Source organism: Giraffa tippelskirchi, chromosome 2 (genome assembly GCF_054371585.1).
Source record: "Giraffa tippelskirchi isolate mGirTip1 chromosome 2, T2T-mGirTip1v1.2.pri, whole genome shotgun sequence".
In the NCBI taxonomy this organism is placed as follows: domain Eukaryota; kingdom Metazoa; phylum Chordata; class Mammalia; order Artiodactyla; family Giraffidae; genus Giraffa; species Giraffa tippelskirchi.
The window spans coordinates 78,671,782-78,693,500 of record NC_137276.1 but is presented as its reverse complement, the minus strand read 5'-3'; the positions used below and the strand labels follow the sequence as shown (position 1 = coordinate 78,693,500).

Below are 21,719 nucleotides of genomic sequence, written 5' to 3'. Positions count from 1 at the left end.
CCCCAAGATCCTTTCAGTGAGTCTGTGAGGTCAAAACATAATGTATGTTCTCAGTCGTTCCTGACTCTCTGCAACCCCATGGTCTGTAGCCCGCCAGACTCCTCTGTCCGTGGAATTTTCCAGGCAAGAATAGTGGAGCAATTTGCCATATCCTTCTCCAGGGGATTTCCCCCAACTCAGGGATCACACCCAGATCTCCCACACTGCAGGCAGATTCTTTACCATCTGAGCCATGAGGGAAGCCCGTCAAAACATAATACAGGATACAAATTGCCTTTTACACTGATGAAATTAGCACTGATAGTGAAAAAGCACAGCTGCCTGTCTGGCATAAATCAGGATGATGATACCAATGACATTGTATTCCTCCACAATATGTGCATAGTAAAAAAAAAAAAATGCCACCTTTACTTAAGGATGTCTTTGATGAAACAGTAAAAATTGTTAATTTTATTAAATCTTGACCTTTGAGTACATATCTTTTTCATACTCAGTGGAATGAAATGGAAAGTTCATAAATTTGCTGCATACTGATATATGATGGTTGGTTGTCTTGAGCAAAAGCACTTAAGTGATTGATTTGTGAGCTCACCTAGCCACTTTTTTCATGAAATATCATTTTTATGTGAAAGAGCAACTGGCAGACAAACTATGGTATTCACATGGTACTCATACATTTTCTCAAAAATGAGTGAAGTGAGCCTGTCAATTGATGGAAAATACCTGTTAGTATTTGTTGCTAACATTAAAAGTTGTGCTTTCAACTGAAAATCAGAATGTTGGAAAACTTGTAAAGTTAACAAATGCTAATACTTAAAAGACTTTTCTGATGAGATTGATAAGAGTATTAATGAATGTGATTGTTAATATTAATAAAGTGTGTCAATATTTGAGCAGTATTTCTGATGTATGTGCTCAAAGGTAAACTCAAGCAGAGTAAGAGGACAGTCTGTTAAAAGTCAGGAAGAAGGAATAAGTTGATTAGGGAACGCCACTCTCAAAAGTAATATTTGAGGAATATCTTGAATTAAATGAGATATCCAGGTAGAAATCTGGAGGGAAAGCATTCTTCATAGGTAGAAAAGCAGATGCAGACACCCTGAGGCATGTTCCAGAAACAGTACTTAGGACATTGAAACTAGAGAGGTGAACTTGGGGGACAGCAGTAAAACTTAAGGTCTTAGAGGTAGAAGGGAGTAGAATATATAGGATTTTTTTGGCTGTATCAATTAATTTTTATTTTATTCATTAAATTGTTTAAAAATCATACTTTATGCAAAGTAACATACATAATAAATAGGTATAATTTAGGGAATACTGAGTAAGTATACACCACTCTATGCCCTGTCTGACTTAAGCAATGAAACTTACTAGTACTTTTGAAGCCCCTGTGTGCCCTTCCTTAATCTCATCCTACCATTACCCAGAGAAAATTCTGAATTCTGTGGTAACCATTTCTTTGCTTTTTGAACATAATTTTTAAAAACAAAACAGCATACTTAGCAATTAATGAAATTTCCTAGACCTTTGGTAAGTGCTTGATGTAATTTGTCTTACATAATCCTCTCAGCCAACTTGGGAAGTGTTATTACCACCATGCCATAAATTTTCAGTGTGGAAATTTTCTTTTATTGATTAGAAATCATAGCCTATGGGCTTGAAGGTGGAAAAAAAAAAGAGACTCTAGAAGGAGGGAAAATTTTAACCTATTCTACAGTTCTGCTTTGGTCAGTATTGAACACATTTTAAAAATTTCCTTATAGCATTAATTCAGGGGTGGCACATGACGTTTTTATTACCTTAGTCTCTGTAACTTACTGTTGAATGGTCAGTTTGGGACAACAGAAATAATTAGTAACCTTTTTGTTTTCTGAAATAATTTTAAATGCAGTCATCACTACAAACTCTTGGAAAAGTTTGTTTTATGCAGGTAGTTGGATTTTTTTAAGGCATTTTGGCCAGATTAGAAGATCTTTCTGTTAATTATTTCTTGCATCTCTCAAGTTCTACTGGCAGCAGCTTTTATCTGTTTGAAAATAGCATTTTTAGTTATTGTTTTTATTCTGCTTGCCTGTTGTTTTAGTGAGGGTCTGCTGGTAGAAATTCTTAGTTTTCTTTATATGAAGTATCCACGAAGAGCTTTTTCATTGTGTGTGGAAATCTTGGTTGACAGTTTTTACCTTTTAAAACATTGAAAAGCATTCACTGTCTTCTATTACTCGTACTATTGAAAATTCACCTGTTAACTTTGAAATAAATTTGTCTGTTTGTGGCTAGCTGCTTTTTAAGATAACTTTTACTCTAGTATGTTTATATGTATATTTCTTTTTATCCTAATGAGATTTATTGTACTTCCTTTGGATTCAGTATTTTGAGTATTACACTGTATCTCCTTTATTGACTTTGTAGCTTTATGTGTTACTTTGTTTACTCCTTAGTCTGGAGATTAAAACATGCACCATTAAAATAACGGTGTCTTCAAATACTATACTCATGAACAGTGTAATGAACTTTTATCAGTATAATTCTCTTTATACCCTCACACCTTATGGTCCTTATATCTCACTTACATATTTTTAACCCCAAATACTTGTTATTTTTGCTTTAAACAATATTAATATTCTAAAGAAACGTGTGCACATGTGTAAATAACTCAATGTTTATATATATATATATATATATATATCTGCTTTGGGAGCTCATTATTCCTTCCTACAGGTCTAGGGTTCTCTCTGGTATATTTTCCCTTCAGTCTAAGCAACTTATTTTATTATTCATGTATTACTTCAGCACTGATGGTGACAAATCTACTTAGCTAGTCTTTATGAAAATGTCTTAATATTTCACTGTGGTTTTTGAATGATATTTTGCTAGGTATAGAACTATGTTGAGAGTTTTCTGTTTCTGCATTTTTAGGATGTCTTTGTCTTCTGGCTTCTGTTGTTTCTGATGAGAAACTTGTCTTCATCTTATTGTTATCCACTTGAATATAATGTGTTTTCTACTCTGTGCTTCAGATTGTCAATCTTTAGTTTTCAATAGTTAGACCATAATGTACATAGGCATGATTTGTTCTGTATTTATCTCTTTTGAAGGATGACAAAGATTTATGGGTTGTTGCCTTTTATCATTTTTTTAAAATTCTCAGAACTCACTCTTCAGATATTTTCTTTGCTTCATTCTCTTTTTCTTTCTAAAATTCCAATTACACAAATGTTGAACTACGTACATACTGTCCCAAATGTTCAGATGATCTGTTTCGTTGAGGTTTGTTTTGTGTGTGTGGTCCTTTGGGTTGGATATTTCTATTCAGCTGACTTTTGTCAAGTTTATGGCTTCCTTCTCTTGCTCTGTCAGTGTTCTTCATTCATAAGCCTATAAAATCCACATCTGATATTGTGTTATTCAGTTCTAAAAATTCCTGTTTTTTTCTTTTTGTTTTTCTTTATCTGCTAAGATTCCCCATTATTTCATTTGTATTTTCTATTTTTTTCACTAGGTCATTTAGCTTTATTTATTTAGTTTTATTGTAATTACTTTAAAGTCCTTATCTGCTAATCGCAACATCCAGGTTAATCTGTAGATCTGTTTCAGTAGGCTCCCTTGTTCAGTATGAATCAAAATTTTCTACTTCTTTGCATGTCTCCTATTTCTTTATTTTGTGCTAGACATTATGTGTAAAAGTAAAGTAGAGATTGAAGTAAATAATACCTCCAGAAAAAGGCACATCCCTTCCTCTGCTTGTTGAACTGGCCCTGGGCTTTAATTAGACACAGTTCATCACCAACATCAGATGATTTGAGGGCAGTATCAAGGTTTCCCTTCAGCAGGGCTTGGGTTGTAAATACCACCAAAGCTCCATTGATGTGCTTTATAGCCTAGCCATCAGCTTTTCTTTCAGGTGACTGAGGAGGTCCTGCCCTGCAGAGCTTTTAGCACCTGAGACATCTCTTTCTGCCCTAGTGCCCTGCTCCCAGCCTTTGCAGGGTTGTTGCCATGTACTTAAAGAAAAACATCTACTTCTGCTTTATTGACTACACCAAAGCCTTTGACTGTGTGGATCACAACAAACTGGAAAATTCTTAAAGAGATGGAAATACCAGACCACCTGACCTGCCTCCTGAGAAATCTGTATGCAGGTCAAGAAACAACAGTTAGAACTGGACATGGAACAATGGACTGATTCAAAATTGGGAAAGGGGTACGTCAAGGCTGTGTATTCAGTTTGGTTCAGTTCAGTCACTCATTCGTGTCTGATTCTTTGTGACCCCGTGGACTGCAGCATGCCAGGCCTCCCTGTCCATCACCAACTCCCAGAGTTTACTTAAACTCATGTCCATTGAGTCGGTGATGCCATCCAACCATCTCATCCTCTGTCATCCCCTGTGTATTGTCACCCTGCTTCTTTAACTTATATGCAGAGTACATCATGCGAAATGCTGGGCTGGATGAAGAACAAGCTGGAATCAAGATTGCAGGGAGAAATATCAATAACCTCAGATAAGCAGATGACACCACCCCTATGACAGAAAGCAAACAGGAACTAAGAGCCTCTTGATGAAAGAGAGAGTGAAAAATCTGGCTTGAAACTCAATATTCAAAAAACTAAGATCATGGCATCCGGTCCCATCATTTCATGGCAAATAGATGGGGAAACAGTGAAAACAGTGACAGACTATCTTTTGGGGCTCCAAAATCACTGCAGATGGTGACTGCAGCCATGAAATTAAAAAGATGCTTGCTCCTTGGAAGAAAAGTTATGACCAACCTAGGCAGCATATTAAAAAGCAGAGACATTATTTTGCCGACAAAGGTCCGTCTAGTCAAAGCTATGGTTTTTCCAGTAGTCATGTATGGATGTCAGAATTAGACCATAAAGGAAGCTAAGCGCTGAAGAATTGATGCTTTTGAACTGCCGAAGAATTGATGCTTTTGAACTGTGGTGTTGGAGAAGACTCTTGAGAGTCCCTTGGACTGCAAGGAGATCAAACCAGTTAATCCTAAAGGAAATCAGTTCAATATTCAATTCACTATTCAATCATTGGAAGGACTGATGCTGAAGCTGAAACTCCAATATTTTGACCACCTATGCAAAGAGCTGACTTATTGGAAAAGACCCTGATGCTGGGAAAGATTGAAGGCAGGAGGAGAAGGGAATGAAAGAGGATGAGATGGTTGGATGGTGTCACCGACTCAATGGACATGAGTCTGAGCAAGCTCTGGGAGTTGGTGATGCACAGGGAAGCCTGGCATGCTGCAGTCCATGGGGTCACAAAGAGTCGGACACGACTGAGCGACTGAACTGACTGATGGGGCCAGGTGGTATTTGTATTTCAGAGCATCCATATAAATTATCCTTTCTTTGGTTCCAGAAAGTGCTTCCCCAGCTTAAAATAAACGTATCACTTTGTGACATCTGATAGGAAGTAAAGAAGTTCTGCAGATACAAAGCTTCTGTTTGGGGACCTCTTGAATATGAAATCCCCATTCAGTTACCAGGTAGTGTCAACAGGAAAGTTGGTGTTGGCTTGCTTTGTGACCAGAGTTCTTAGGGATTCTGATACATCACACAAGATCATAAGCATACATTAAATGTTTATTAAAAGTTGAACAGTTTCCTCTCTTACCTGCTTGCCCTGAAGAATGAAGTTGTGGTTTTCTGTTCGCTTTTAAAATATTTGTCTCTTCTGAATTTTTTCCTTTGTTTACCTTTGGATTCTCAGATCTCTGACTTTAGAAAACAGTTTTCTAGGTTAGTGGGTTGTTCTCATTGTTAAGGTAAGATCAGTTTCTCTTTTGCTCCTCTACATTCTATTCAGGAATTGTTTCTTTATCCTTATTTTAGAGATGGTAGCCCTGAGGTACTTTTTGCTTTACATTTTTGTCCTGGCTATGAAATTTGAAAATGCCCTGAAAATTCTAAGCAGAGGTAGGACTTATCTCAATTAATTTCACTTTTTTCTTGGATCTTTTAAAAAATATTTATTTTTGGCTATGTTGGGCCTTCATTACTGCACAGACTTTCTTTAGTTGCAGCAAATGGGGGCTACTCTCTAGTTACAGTGTGTGGGTTTCTCTTGCTGCAGAGCATGGGCTCTAGGGCATGTGGGGGCTCAGTAGTTTTGGCTCCCAAGCTCTGGAGCAGAGGCTCAATAGTTGTGGCATGTGGGCTTAGTTGCTCTGAGGCATGTGGGATATTCCTGGATCAGGGATCAAACCTGTGTCTCCTGCATTGGCAGATGGATTCTTTACCACTGAGCCATCAAGGAAGCCCTTGGATCTTTACCCTTCAAATTCTAGTGCTTAAGTTAATATTTGATGCTTTCATATAGCTGTTTTTCATGTGTTTGTGGTAGGTTGCTTTTTGCTTTTATTTATTTTTCTTTTTTAAATTTGAAATGTAGTTGATTTATTTATAATTGTAGTAACACATACAACAAAATTTACCATCATAACAAATTTTAAATGTATAGCTTTGTGGCATTAAGTGTATTCACATTGTTGTGCAACTGTCACTACTGTCCACCTCCAGAACTCTTTTCATCATCCCAAACTGAAACTCCACACACATTAAACACTTAACTCCCATTCCCCCCATACTTTGGGAACCACCATTCTACATTCTGTCTGTATGAATTTGACTACTCTAGGTGCCTCATATAAGTAGAATCCTATAATATTTGTCCTGGTTTATTTGACTCAGAACAGTGTCTTCATGGCTCATCCGTGTTGTAGCATGTCACAGGATTCTCTTCCTTTTAGGGCCAAATAATATTCCATTGTTTAAGACATATTACATTTTGCTTATGTAATGTACATAATTTTGTTTACATTTGTTGGTGGACAGCTTGGCTGCTTGTACCTTGTAACTATTGTGAATAATGCTCTTATTATGAACATTGGTGTACAAATATCTGTTTGTGTCCCTGCTTTGAATTCTTTTGTATACATAACTAGGAGTGGGATTGCTGGATCATATGGTAGTTCCCTGGTGGCTCAGCAGTTTTAAAGAATCTGCCTGCCAATGCAGGAGACACGAGTTTGATCCCTGGTCAGAAAGATCCCCTGGAAGAGGAGAGGGCAGCCCACTCCAGTATTCTTGCCTGGGAAATCCCATAGATGGAGAAGCCTGGTGGACTACAGTCCATGGGGTTGCAAAAGGGTTGGACACGACTTGTTGACTAAACAATAAGAATTCAGTTGTATGTGTGTACCCCATATACCAGTTGAAAAATATTTAGGTTGTTTTGGTTTGGGGGGGCAATTATGAAAAGAGCTGTTATAAACATTTGCATTTAGATGTTTGTGTGTACACAGATTTTAATTTCTCTTTGGGTAAATACTTCAGCATGTGCTTACTCGGTCATATGGTATTGTTATAATTAACTTTATAAGAAACTGCCAAATTGTTTTCTTGAGTAGCTTGTGTTCTTACTGCAATGTATCAGAGTTCCACTTATTTCCCATTCTTGTCAGCACTTGGTATTTCAGTTTGCTTTTTTTCTAAAGTTATTTAGATAGGTGTGCTTTGCTATCCCATTGTGGTTTTAATATGCATTCTTCTAATGACTAATGATACTGAAAATCTTTTGATGTGCTTGTGTTATCCATATATCTTCTATTGTTAAGTGTCTCTTCAAATCTTCTGTTCATTTTTAAATTGGGCTGTTTTCTTAATGAATGTTCAGAGTTCTTTATGTACTCTGTACACAAGAACAATACTTTGTTAGATTTGTGATTTTCAAATATTTTCCTCACTATTTGTGGCTAATCTTTTATTCACCTAACAGTGTATTTCATGAAAATGTGATGAACTCCACATTTTTCTTTTTAATTCCTTTTGGTATCATGTCTAAAAAGTCTTTTCTTATCTCAAAGTAACAAAGACTTCTTTCTAAAAAAATTTTGTTGTTTAACATTTTATATTTAGATCTATAGTTGATTTTTGTATAAATAAGTTACTGACTAAGGTTCATTTTTGTGTATGGATGCCCATTTTTTTCATTGCCATTTATTGAAAAGCAAATGAATATATGTTATCTTAACACATATTAACTTAGCATGTATATGATACAGAAAAAATTAAAGATATGTGTATGTACATGAGTTAATATGCAAACATACATGTACTTACTGTCTGCTGAGAGGGCCTGTAAGCAGGGACATCTCAGTAGCTATGAGCAAACCTTGCACACAGATCTTGGTTTCTAAATATCATTCTACAATAAAAGGAACCAGAATTCCACAGAGAAACTGACTGATTCTAGGGCAAAGGCAAGGCTAACATAAAATAAGCCCAGAGCATTTTGTAGTATTAGAAATTAAGGAAGTTCTCAAAAGCAGAGTGATGGGGACATGTCAAATGGATATAGGCACCAACCCCAAAGAGCTTCTCATGGCAAAGCTGGAACAATTTGAGCAACAAAATAAATAAAATAGTATTGGATTCTAACCCCAAGCAATAAATGTTTGAGACCATAGTGATATAAGTAAATGATTGAATAAATAAATGGGAAGAAGGAGATCCCTTTGAAGGATTCCAAATAATATATCTAGATTCAACCCCCTCTTGGAGATGGGCCCTATTTTCTCCTTTCTTGAATAGGGGCTAGACTTAGTGATTGCTTTCAAAGAATGGAGTATGAAAAAGAGATATAGTTACTCTACAGCGGAGAAAACTGACAAACATTATCTTAGAAAGTGATCCAGGTTAACATCACCTGTGATATGATGTACCCCCTGATATACTGTGATAAGAAGAGCTCTGGGTTAATTCTCCCACAGAACCTATAATCTCAGTCTAATCAAAAGGATTAGATTAGTCTAATCAAAATGGACAGAGGTTTGTGACATTGTACAGGAGACAGGGATCAAGAAAATCCCCATGGAAAAGAAATGCAAAAAAGCAAAATGGCTGTCTGAGGAGGCCTTACAGATAGCTGGGAAGACGAGAGAAGTGAAAAGCAAAGGAGAAAAGGAAAGATATTCCCATTTGAATGCAGAGTTCCAAAGAATAGCAAGGAGAGATAAGAAGGCCTTCCTCAGCGATCAGTGCAAAGAAATAGAGGAAAACAACAGATTGGGAAAGACTAGAGATCTCTTCAAGAAAATTAGAGATACCAAGGGAACATTTCATGCAAAGATAGGCTTGATAAAGGTCAGAAATGGTATGGACCTAACAGAAGCAGAAGATATTAAGAAGAGGTGGCAAGAATACACAGAAGAACTGTACAAAAAAGATCTTCATGACCCAGATAATCACGATGGTGTGATCACTCACCTAGAGCCAGACATCCTGGAATGTGAAGTCAAGTGGGCCTTAGAAAGCATCACTACGAACAAAGCTAGTGGAGGTGATGGAATTCCAGTTGAGCTATTTCAAATCCTCAAAGGTGATGCTGTGAAAGTGCTGCACTCGATATGCCAGCAAATCTGGAAAACTCAGCAGTGGCCACAGGACTGGAAAAGGTCAGTTTTCGTTCCAATCCCAAAGAAAGGCAATGCCAAAGAATGCTCAAACTACCGCACAATTGCACTCATCTCACATGCTAGTAAAGTAATGCTCAAAATTCTCCAAGCCAGGCTTCAGCAATACGTGAACCGTGAACTTCCAGATGTTCAAGCTGGTTTTAGAAAAGGCAGAGGAACCAGAGATCAAATTGCCAATATCCGCTGGATCATCGAAAAAGCAAGAGAGTTCCAGAAAAACATCTATTTCTGCTTTATTGACTATGCCAAAGCCTTTGACTGTGTAGATCACAATAAACTGTGGAAAATTCTGAAAGAGATGGGAATCCCAGACCATCTGACCTGTCTCTTGAGAAACCTGTATGCAGGTCAAGAAGCAACAGTTAGAACTGGACATGGAACAACAGACTGGTTCCAAATAGGAAAAGGAGTACGTCAAGGCTGTATATTGTCACCCTGCTTATTTAACTTATATGCAGAGTACATCATGAGAAATGCTGGGCTGGAAGAAACACAAGCTGGAATCAAGATTGCTGGGAGAAATATCAATAACCTCAGATATGCGGATGACACCACGCTTATGGCAGAAAGTGAAGAAGAACTAAAGAGCCTCTTGATGAAGGTGAAAGAGGAGAGTGAAAAAGTTGGCTTAAAGCTCAACGTTCAGAAAACTAAGATCATGGCATCTGGTCCCATCACTTCATGGGAAATAGATGGGGAAACAGTGGAAACAGTGTCAGACTTTATTTTTTGGGGCTCCAAAATCACTGCTGATGGTGATTTCAGCCATGAAATTAAAAGACGCTTACTCCTTGGAAGGAAGGTTATGGCCAACCTAGATAGCATATTTAAAAGCAGAGACATTACTTTGCCAACAAAAGTCCGTCTAGTCAAGGCTATGGTTTTTCCAGTGGTCATGTATGGATGTGAGAGCTGACGGTGAAGAAAGCTGAGCGCTGAAGAATTGATGCTTTTGAACTGTGGTGTTGGAGAAGGCTCTTGAGAGTCCCTTGGACTGCAAGGAGATCCAATCAATCCATCCTAAAAGAGATCAATCCTGGGTGTTCATTGGAAGGTCTGATGTTGAAGCTGAAACTCCAATACTTTGGCCATCTCATGCGAGGGGTTTACTCATTGGAAAAGACCCTAATGCTGGGTAGGATTGGGAGCGGGAGGAGAAGGGGACAGAGAATGAGATGGTTGGATGGCATCACCGACTCAATGGACATGGGTTTGGGTGGACTCTGGGAGTTGGTGATGGACAGAGAGGCCTGGCGTGCTGCAGTTCATGGGGTCACAAAGAGTCAGACACGACTGAGCGACTGAACTGAACTGAACTGAATCAAAAGGAAAAACACCAGACAAAATAAAAATTAAAAGGCATTCTAAAAAGTATCTGTCTAGTATTTCTCAAAGTTATCAAGGTCATAAAACACAGGAAAGACTATCACAAACCAGAAGAGATATGACAACTAAATGCAATATAGTATTCTGAATTAGATCATGGAATGGAAAAAGGGACATTAAGGAAAAGACTAGTGGAAGTCTGGAGTTTGATTAAGTGTCCATTGTTCCAGTACTGTTTTTTGAAATGACTGTTTATCTATTGAATTTTTTTGAACCTTTATCAAAATTATACGTGTGGTTCTATTACTGGACACACTTTTTGTTCCACTGATCCTAAGAGTTTATCTTTTTGCTAATAACACAATTAATACAGCTTTGCGGTAAGTCTTGAAATCAGGTAGTGGATTTGCTGATATTCTGTTGAAGATTTTTGTATTATAACCATGAGAGATATTGGTTGGTAGTCAATATGCTGGTGAATGTTTAATGATCAGAGTTTTGGGTACTGAGAGAGACACCTGGTATTGTATTGTTTACCAATTTTTTGTGGTATAAATACCCCTGCTGTGGCTAATTTCAAGCTACAAGATAATTTTAATCAATTGCCAAAAATTTAACAACTAGCACTCTTGATCTGGTACAAACAGGTGCCAACCTCCACTGTAGTTTTCTTTTATGGTAATGTTTCTGTTAGGTTTAGGTATCAGGGTAATATGAGCTTCATAAAACAAATTGAGAACAGTTCTCTCCTCTTTGTTTTATGGTAGAGATTATGTATAATTGCTATTGTTTCACTGTCAATGTTTGGTGGAATTCACCACTGATACCATTTGGGCCTTAAGATTTGTTAGAAGGTCTTATTGGTTTTAATCGAAGTGAAATTCACATAATATTGACCATTTTAAAGTATACATTTGGGTACAATTTAGTATATCCACAATGTTGTGGATCCCTACAACATCTAGTTCCAAAACATTTTCACCATCCCAAAAGAAAACCCCATTCCCATTAAATAGTTGTTAACCTGTTCCCTCCCCTAGCCTTTGTCTCTGTGCATTTACCCATTTTGAATATTTCATATAAGTGGAATCATATAATATGTACCTTTTATGTTTGGCTTCTTTCTTTTAGCATGTTTTCCAAGTTCATTCACCCTATACCTTGTATCAATACTTCATTTTTATGAAAAATAATATTCCATGTATGTTCATACCACTGTTCATCAGTTCATCCATCAGTTCAACTGTTCATCAGTTCATCCATTGATTGAGATTTAGGTGGCTTTCACTTTTTGGCTGTTGTGAATAGTGCCACAACAGCTTTTGTGTACGAGTATCTGTTTTCAAATTTTTGGGGTATGTATCTAGAAGTGGAATTGATCAGTTGTATGGTAATTGTGTATTTAACTTTTCGAGTTACTGACGAACTTTTCCATAGCAGCTGTACCATTTTATATTCCCACAATCAATGTATAAGGATTACAGTTTCTCCACATCCTCCCCATTACCTGTTATTTTCTGTTTGTTTTTTTAAAACACTCATCATAATGAATGGGAAGTGATATCATTGTGGTTTTGATTTGGCTTTTCCCTGAAGACTAATGATGATGTTGGGCATCTTTTCATGTGCTCATTTGTATAACTTAAAGAAATGTCTGCTCAATTTCTTTGCCCATTTTTTGTCAGGGTTATCTTTTTTGTTACTGAATTTTTAAGTATATTTTATATATTCAGGATAATATACCTTTACCAGATATATGATTTGCAAATATTCTATTCTATTCTATGAGTTATCTTTTTTCCTATTTTGGCACTATTCTATGATGCATGCAAATTTTAATTTATTTATTATACTTTCTTGGCTCCCACACTGTGTGGCATATGGGATCTTAGTTCCCAGACCAGGGATCAAAGCCATGCCCTTTCTATTGGAACCACAGAGTGTTAACCTAGACCACCAGGGAAGTCCCTGTAAAAGTTTTAAAGCTGATAAAGTCAGTTTATTTTTCTTTTAGTGCTTGTACTTTTTGGTGTCATATCTTGAATCTGTTGCCAAATTCAAGATAAGGAAATTTATTCCTATGTTTTCTTCTGAGTTTTATATTTTTAGCTCTTAATATTTAGGTCAATGATCTATGCTGAATTAATTTTTTTATATGCAGTGAGGTAGAGGTCAAGTTTTCTTCTTATGCATGTGGTCATCTAGTTGCCTGTGTCATTTGTTGAAGAAATTATTCTTTCTCCATTGAATGGTCTTGTCTTCCTTGTTGAAAATGAGGTGGCCATAGATGTATGGTTTTATTTTCAGACTCTTGTTTCTATCTGTTGGACAATATGTCTGTCTTTATGCCAGTCACACTGTTTTGATACTGAAGCTTTACAGTACGATTTTAAATAAGTGGGAGTCCTCTGTTTCTTTCCCAATTTTGGTTGACTGTTAGGGACTCCTTGCAATTCCATATAAATTTAAGGATTGGCTTGTCTATTTCTGTGCAGAAGTCATTGAGATTTTAATAGAGATTGCATTGATTCTACAGATTCCTTTGAGTAGTACTGTCACCTGAACTATATTGTCTTACAGTCTACGAACACATACTGTCATTTCTTTTATTTAGGTCTTCTTTAATACTTCCAGTGATGTTTTGCAGTTTTCAGTGTATAAGTCTTATATACTCCTTGAGTAGATTTATCCCTAGGTATTTTATTCTTTTTGATGCTATATTAAATGGAATTGTCTTAATTTCTCTTTTGGATTTTCATTACTGGTAAATAGAAACACAACTGATGTTTGTGTGTTGATCTTATAATTCTGAAACGTGCTGACTTTGTTTATTAGCTCTATTTTTGTGGATTCTTAGGGATATTCTATATGTAGTTTTAAGTCTTTCACTACTGAGTATAAAGTTACCTGGCTTAGAGGTGGATTAAAAATATCATTTTGAGGGAGTTTCCTTCTATTTCTAGTTTACTAAATGTTTTTATCATGAAAGTGTTGAATTTTGTCAAACGCTTTTTTGCATCATCTGAAATGATCTTCTGCTTTTCTCCCTTTCCTCTGTTAATGTAATTAATTGACTTTTGTATGTTGAGCCATTCTTGCATTCCTGGGATAAATCACACAAAGTCACAGTGTAAATTATAATCTAATTTTTTATTTTGCTGGATTTGATTTACTAGTAATTTATTAAAGGTTTTCATTTTTATATTCATAAACGATATTGTTATTGGGTAGAATGCTTTCTCAACTTCATTTAATCCTTTTTCTGAGGTTTTGTCTTGTTCTTTTGTGTGGAACATGTTTCTCTGTCTCATTTTGCTTAATCCTCTGTTTTTATATCTATGCATTTGGTAAGTTGTTTATATTTCCCAATCTTAGAGAAGTAATCTTATGTGGAGATGTTCTGAGAAACCCAGCAGTATATGCTTCTCTGATCATCAGAGCTATAAGCTCTAAGGGCTCCTTATGTATGGGCTACATGAATCCTTCCTTATTGTGGGCTTGACTGTTGTGGGCACACTAGCAGCCAGAGTTGAACCTCAACCCTGCTGGAAGCCAGACGCTGCCTCATGCAGTGGCTACTGGCCCACTGCTGGGAGAGGCTGGGTCCCTGCCTGGCTGGCTGCATGTCCTATGGGATTCCTGGACTGGGACCCAATGCAGCTGGCTGAATAGCCTGAAGTATACCGGGATTGGTGATGGCTCACTGGTTGGCAAGTAAGCCTCTAGCACTAATAGGCTAGAGGGAGGACTTAAGAATGGTGCTTATTAGAACCAATGTCCTCATAGTAGAACAAGCTTCCAAAGTGGCTGCTACCAGTGTCTGTGTCTCCGAGAGAAGTTCCAGTTGCCTCCTGACTCTCCAGGAGGCTCTCCAAGATCTGTAAATGGGTCTCAGCCAGCCTCCCTTCAGATTACTGCCTCTGCACTATGATTTGGACCATGTGAGATTTTGCATGTGTCCTTTAAGAGTGGAGTGTCTATTTTCCATAGCCCTCTGGCTCTCAAGTTTTACTGGCCTACAAAGCCAGATGTTCTGGGGGATTTGTCTTCCTGGTGCAGGACCCCTCAGAGGGGAGCCCAATGTGGGGCTTGGACCTCTGACTCCTTGGGGAGAACCTCTGCAGTTTTGACTATCCTCCAATTTGTGGGTCACCTACTCAGGGCTGTGGGTCTTGACTATATTGTGTCTCCACCCCTCCTATCTATGTCATTGTGGTTCCTTCCTTATAACTTTAGTTGTGGGAAATCTTTTTTGCTATTCTTCAGATCATTTTCAAAGATAGTTGCTCTGTAAATAGTTGTGATTTCAGTGTGCCTGTGGAAGGAGGTGAGCTCAGAGTCTTCCTTCTCCACCATCTTGGCCATTCTTTTTGACCAGCTTTTATCTTGTACATACTTCTGTCATAGCACCTGCTATGCATATTGCATTTATGAATTTAATCTTTGCCTCCCTGTTGGAATGTAAACTCCTTGATGACAAGAATAGTTGCTTATTCATCCATCTTTGTATCTCTAGCAGAGTTCTAGGCATGGAGTGATATCTTAGTAAATATATACTGAACAAATATTTTATATATGTGTACAACAGGGTACAGAGTAGCAGTATATCTTAACTCTCCAGAGTAAATCCTATAGTTAACACATTAACAGCTAGTTTACGTGTCTTTTTAATGGTACTCTATTTTGATCACTTCAGTTTGAATTGAAATATGTTGTTTCAGGGACCAGTAACATTTAAGGATGTTACTGTGGAATTCACCCAGGAGGAATGGAAATTGCTGGACACTGCTCAGAGGACCCTATATAGAGAAGTGATGCAGGAGAACTACAGTCACCTCATCTCAGTGGGTGAGGAAATCTTCTGTAACTCCCAGTAGTTTGCATTTCCTTTCTCACTTACTGGAATTTGTAAGTCCCCTGTAGGGTTGAATATTAGCATTGTTTTCACAGTCAAAGTTGATGAATCCATTTTGGGTAGCAGAAAAATATTTGTGTCCCCATGCACTCCCCTAATAGAATAAATTTGCCAAATCTATGTGAGACCTTCATTGTTCTGATCCTAACCTGCACTTCCTTATCCTTCAGAGTTGCTGTATCCCAAGTAATTTGTGTTATTTTATCTTTTCTATTAATAGGCTATTGTGCAAACAGGCCAAATGCAATCTTCAAGTTGAAGCAAGGAAAAGAACCATGGATATTAGAAGTACAATTTCCACATCAGAACAACCCTGGTAAGTTAGAAATTATATGTATAAGGGGGTTGGAATTGGTGCCTTTGACTTTCTGAAATTTTTTTTCAAGAATCTCTTTTTTAAATGCCCTAAACTTTTGGAAATGATTGAGGATACTTGATCTGCATATGTAAGCAACATAAATCACACCTCCAGTTTTTGTTCTCCCCATCTAAATTCCCTCTTTTGTGTGGGGCAGATGGAGATGGTTGATTTTTGTTTAAAAAAAATTCCCTCTTTTGCTTGACATTTTTAAAGTAGATTTATTTCTCTTTCCTATATACTAACTTTCACTTAAACTCTCATTTTGTCTTTTTGCTAGAATTTCCAGTTACTTCTTGCCATTAAAGTATGCAGCTATAATCTTAAAGTGTTTATAAAATCTATCTTATAAAATTTTCAAATGCCATTTTCCTCCTTTCATTAACAACAAAATACCTTAGATTTTCAGCACCCATTTTAATTTACTATTCTCTCTTTAATCTCTGAAATCAGATTACAAATCATTATGCCTTTCATCAGTTATATTATTTCAGAGTTGATACAAAATATACCTAATTTTCTGTCAAGAACTAGTTTGGCCCTTTATTGCCTGCTGCATCTTATTTTTCCTTGTGGCCCCAAAACATGTGCTAATCTTCATTTTATCTGCTCTCTTAAATGCTTTTTATACATAAGATTTTATTTCATGAGTATCCCAAGTTAACCTTGCACACATCCCTATCAAATAACTTTATGTTTTCCTTACAAGTGCCATGAAATTCTAACCTCAAATCTCTACTCATAATCTCACTTTTTTTTTCAAGCATTTAAAAATGAATAAACATGAAGGTCTGTAAAGATTCTAGAATGACCTTGAATAATTACTCTTTAAAGATCATGTAGAAAATTGAAGCAGAGATGTGGGAGCTAAGATATGAAAGCAGAATAAGACTAGTGTTGAGTCACAGATGCAATATTTGGTGGTCAGCACTGAAAATCTCTGGTGCTACAACTGGGAATTCATTCTGTGGGATGGCTTGTACTCTGCTTTTTTTTAAATCTTTCCTTTTGGATGTATGTGTTTCTGGGTCTACTGAACCAGCAAAAATTAAGCCAACTAGAAAGAGAAGAATTTTCCTCTAAACATGAAGAAATGGATGTTCTGAGAAGGTCATTTTAGTGTTGACATCTAGATTGTTGGGTACGAGCAAAGAGGAATAAAGTGGAAGTTTATAGTCTAATTACTAGGAATCCTAACACTGTAAACTAGGTTTGAGTGGGTAAAGACCTATACTTGGCTCCTTCATCTAATGTAATCTTTCCTTTGATATTTCCAGTGAACACAGTTGTCTACTAATTTTCCTTATCACCTTACTTACTATTCATTGTCCTTAATGGGCTCACATCATGCTCTGTGAGTCACACATTCTTGTTCAGCAGCACTTTGAGTATCTTTTGTTTTCTGCTCCGTATTCTTTGTGTTTTTTGTTTTTTTTTTTTCTTTGTTTTGTCTTCACTTTCTCCTCCAAGTTTTTAAGGTCATATTTGTAGTGTCACAGTTACTTGGATTTATAACTAGGTCCCTCCCTCTTTGCTATAGCAGGTCTTAGTGTTATTTATATGTTTTTTCTAAGCCACTGAGATAGCGGAAGTTTGCACTTAAGAATTCCTTCATTTGAGAATAGTGGCCTGAAGCCTAAGAATCCACCCTATGACCAATAATAATGTGTTAAGATGTATAAAGTATTAAATTTTGGATTCCTTTGTAGAAGACCTATGCAATACTCATGACCAAGGAGCAAGATGCCCAGAAAGCCAAGCTGAAAATTCAAGGCAAGTTCAAGAATTCAATTTTGAGATTAGAAGCTTTTTAAGAAAAGGTATTAATAGGGGTACTGGAAGTGGGAGAGCCCTAGTTAACGATAAATGAGAAAACTGAAGCAAATTCCAAAGGACATAATCCAAATGGGAAAGCCCTCTTTCATAATAGAGACCTTTTATAATTCAAGATCAGGAGATTAAAACTCTGAAACAGTCTTTTGATTCTTCTTATTTACATAATAAGAGAGGCTTTATTATACAAAGTCATGTTCAGGCAGTTGAGAGACCTGGAGAATATAATGCAAGTGAAATACTTTCTACCAAATGTTAAACCACAGTATATGTCAACATAGAATATTCACAATGGAGAAACCCTATGAATCTAATGAATATTGGAAAAACCTCTAGAAATCGGTTCTCAGAGTTACTTGGAAAATATACACAGCAGACCCAACCCCCAACCCCCACCCACAAAGTCTTATACATTAACGAATTTGGAAATTTCTCTCTAGGAATGGAGAACTCAAGAAACATCAGAAAACTCATACCAATGAGAAAACCTATAAATGTAATGAATGTGGAAAGTCCTTCTACCAGAAGTCTATCCTCATAATACATGAGCATACTCATTCAAAGGACAAACCCAGTGAATGTGAGAAATCTGTCTCTCAGAATGGAGACCACACAAGACAACCAAAAACTCCTACCAGAGAAAAGACCTATGAATGTAAAGAATGTAAGAAAACTTTCTACCATCTGTCATCTCTCAGTAGACATTTGAGAACTCATGCAGGAGAGAAACCCTACGAATGTAATCAGTGTGAGAAATCCTTCTACCAGAAGCCACACCTCATGGAACATCAGAAAACACACACAGGAGAAAAACCCTTTGAATGTACTGAATGTGGGAAGTTCTTCTATGTTAAGGCATACCTCATGGTACATCAGAAAACACACACAGGGGAGAAACCATATGAATGTAAGGAATGTAGGAAGTCCTTTTCCCAGAAATCACACCTCACAGTACATCAGAGAACACATACAGGTGAGAAACCCTATAAATGTAAGGAATGTGGGAAATTCTTCTCTAGAAATTCACACCTCAAAACTCATCAGCGAACTCACACGGGAGAGAAACCCTATGAATGTAAGGAATGTGGTAAATGCTTCTACCAGAAGTCAGCCTTAACAGTACATCAGCGAACTCATACAGGGGAGAAACCCTTTGAATGTAATAAATGTGGAAAAACCTTCTACTATAAATCGGACCTCACTAAACATCAGAGAAAACACACAGGGGAGAAGCCCTATGAATGTAATGAATGTGGTAAATCTTTCTCTGTGAATTCAGTCCTCAGATTACATCAAAGAACTCACACAGGAGAGAAACCTTATGAATGCAAGGAATGTGGGAAATCCTTCTCTCAGAAGTCACATTTTGTCATACATCAGAGAAAACACACAGGGGAGAAACCCTATGAATGTAAGGAGTGTAAGGAAACATTTTTTCAGAAATCAAAACTCACTGCACATCAGAAGACACACACAGAAGGGAAAAGCTTATAAAAAATATCAATTGGAGAATTCTGCTGTCTGAATTTGTCCTTCAGAATAATCAGATAACTCACACAAGACAAAAACCTTATGAAATATCATCAATATGGGAAAATTTCAGCCACATTCTTTCATCATGGAGAGAAATTCTATAAATCTGTTAGGGAGAAATTTTTACCATATGTCAGACTTTTACTAAATTTCAGACAACATACATGGTAGAAACACTACAAATGGTAAAACATGAGGGAAACCTCTCTTTCAGAAGTCATACTTTATTGTACAACATATAAACCATACAAGAGAAATCCTATAAGAAAAATGAACATCAGGAAATTTCTGTCAGGGTAGCCATCATAAATGAGAAATTTCTATCAGTATCCTGAGCATTCAGAAATCTTTTTATACCAGTTGGACTCATTAGCACATTCTAAAATGAGATAATCACAAAGATTACAACATACATGGAAGGCTTTATCAAGAAGTGATGCTTCAGTGATATAAAGTATAGAACCTTTTTAAAAATATTTTAAATACGTGAAACCTTTTAAACAAAAATTCTAAGAGAATATGTATGAGGGAAATACTTATACTTACTAGAAGTCATGTTGCAGAAATCTGATTACAAGGTTGTTTTTCTTTTAAAGAAACCTGCAAATGTCAGGTATATGAAGTTTTGTAAAAAGCACAAATAAATTGAAAAATGTGACATCATTAACACATGTGAAAAGTCCTTTAGTATGTAGGACTTATGTGTGAACGTCAGTGTGCTACAGAACACAGATTGTGGATGTTTGATGTGCACGTGAACCCATTGTACATAGTGAAATATGTAGCCTTATTTAGTTCAGTAACTTTTATGTATATGAAGATATCTCTCATTTAGTCTCAGCGGGGACTCCTGTTGTTAACAGAATGTGTATTTAAGTGTGGTATTCTTTTAAAATTATAATGTATCTTTTTTCCCCTATCTCTGAATGGATATGGATTTTACTGAACTAATCCTTCAGAAGAATATAAAAATGTTTCTGTAAAATTTGCAACTCTCTTATGGTTGGCCCAATTTTACATTAGGGATACATTTATAGGTAAAAGGCTTCCCTAGTGGCTCAGTGTAAAGAATCTTCCTGCCAGTGCTGGAGATATGGGTTCAGTCTCTGGGTTGGGATGGCAACCCACTCACTCCTGTATTCTTGCCTGGGAAATGTCGTCCAGAGGGGCCTGGAGGGCTGTGGTCAACGGGTTCACAAAAGAGTTGGGTGTGACTTAGCAACTAAACAACAAGTTCATTTTTAAAAACAGCTGAAAATCCCTACACAGTAAAAAACAGTACTATGTGAAGAAATATCTATGTTAGTGTTGTTTTAGCAAGTTGCAGAGCTGTCTGAATTTATATTTTGTACGAGAGTCCTAAATGTTCTTCACTACCTTTTTCTTTCTAGTAGAAGCAACATGACATAGATGTTAAGAGTATGGACTTTTGACTCCTCCTGCCCAGGCTGTTTCTAGCATGAGGCATGCACCTAACCTCTCTGTGCCTCAGTTTCCCTTTTCATAAAAAAAGCGATAATAGGATTGCTTTGAGTTGTAAATGAGTTAATATTTTTAAAGCACTTAGAATAGTGTCTGAGACAAAGGAAGAACTATATGTTAGATACTATCATAATAATTTGTATTTCTTGAATTCTGCAAAATAAATAAAAGGTTGGCTACCAGCATTCGCCCCTCACTTTACTGCTGCAGTGCCTTGCTTTGATTTGGTTGTACATTTTTCTGCAAGTGATTCAGATCTGGCCCACTGCCTTCAATGTTTTACCTTTCTGAATGGTTGAAAAAGATTATTTTGTGATGTGAAAACTATACGATATTCAAACTTACGTATCTGTAAATTCAACTTTTGTTAGAACAGTAATAAAAATTTGTTTGTTTTGCCTGTGGCTGCCTTCACATTACAGTAGCAGAGCTGAGTAGGCTAAAGAAGACCATGTGCCCCACAGGGCCTAAGAGAGTTACTTTCTGGTACCCTACAAACTCAAGTTTTCTTAGAGCTGAAAGCATCACAGCCAACATAGAGGTATATTTTTATATATGGTATGTGTTTCAGAAATTATGCTTATATCAGTTTGTGGGTAGGTGGAAGTTTTTTGCAGTATCTTTGTTATGTGCATTGTATATATGTTACAAGACTATAAGCATTAGAATTTTTTTTCAAAGATATGTTTTAGCTGCTGGACTGTCATAACATCAAAACAAATACCCTGATGGAATGTAGCAGTAAATTATGAAATAAACATTATCTAAATTAACTGATCCCTA

General features: G+C 36.7%; 1 protein-coding gene across 14 annotated transcripts in view; it reads left to right on the top strand.

The window, feature by feature from the left end:
* Window positions 1-21,719, top strand: part of ZNF25 (zinc finger protein 25) — a 24,104-nt gene extending 2,385 nt beyond the window's left edge. For 5 of the 14 annotated variants that reach the window (XM_081569207.1, XM_081569209.1, XM_081569208.1 and 2 more), the window contains 4 exons: window positions 15,537-15,663; window positions 15,951-16,046; window positions 17,798-17,861; window positions 18,362-21,719. In XM_081569207.1, coding sequence (XP_081425333.1) covers window positions 15,537-15,663; window positions 15,951-16,046; window positions 17,798-17,861; window positions 18,362-19,415 — 1,341 coding nt within the window. In that variant the 3' untranslated portion in view covers window positions 19,416-21,719. Of the gene's footprint in view, window positions 1-15,536; window positions 15,664-15,950; window positions 16,047-17,797; window positions 17,866-18,361 lie in introns of all 14 variants that reach the window. The other 9 variants (XM_081569215.1, XM_081569217.1, XM_081569216.1 and 6 more) reach the window with 4 other exon arrangements.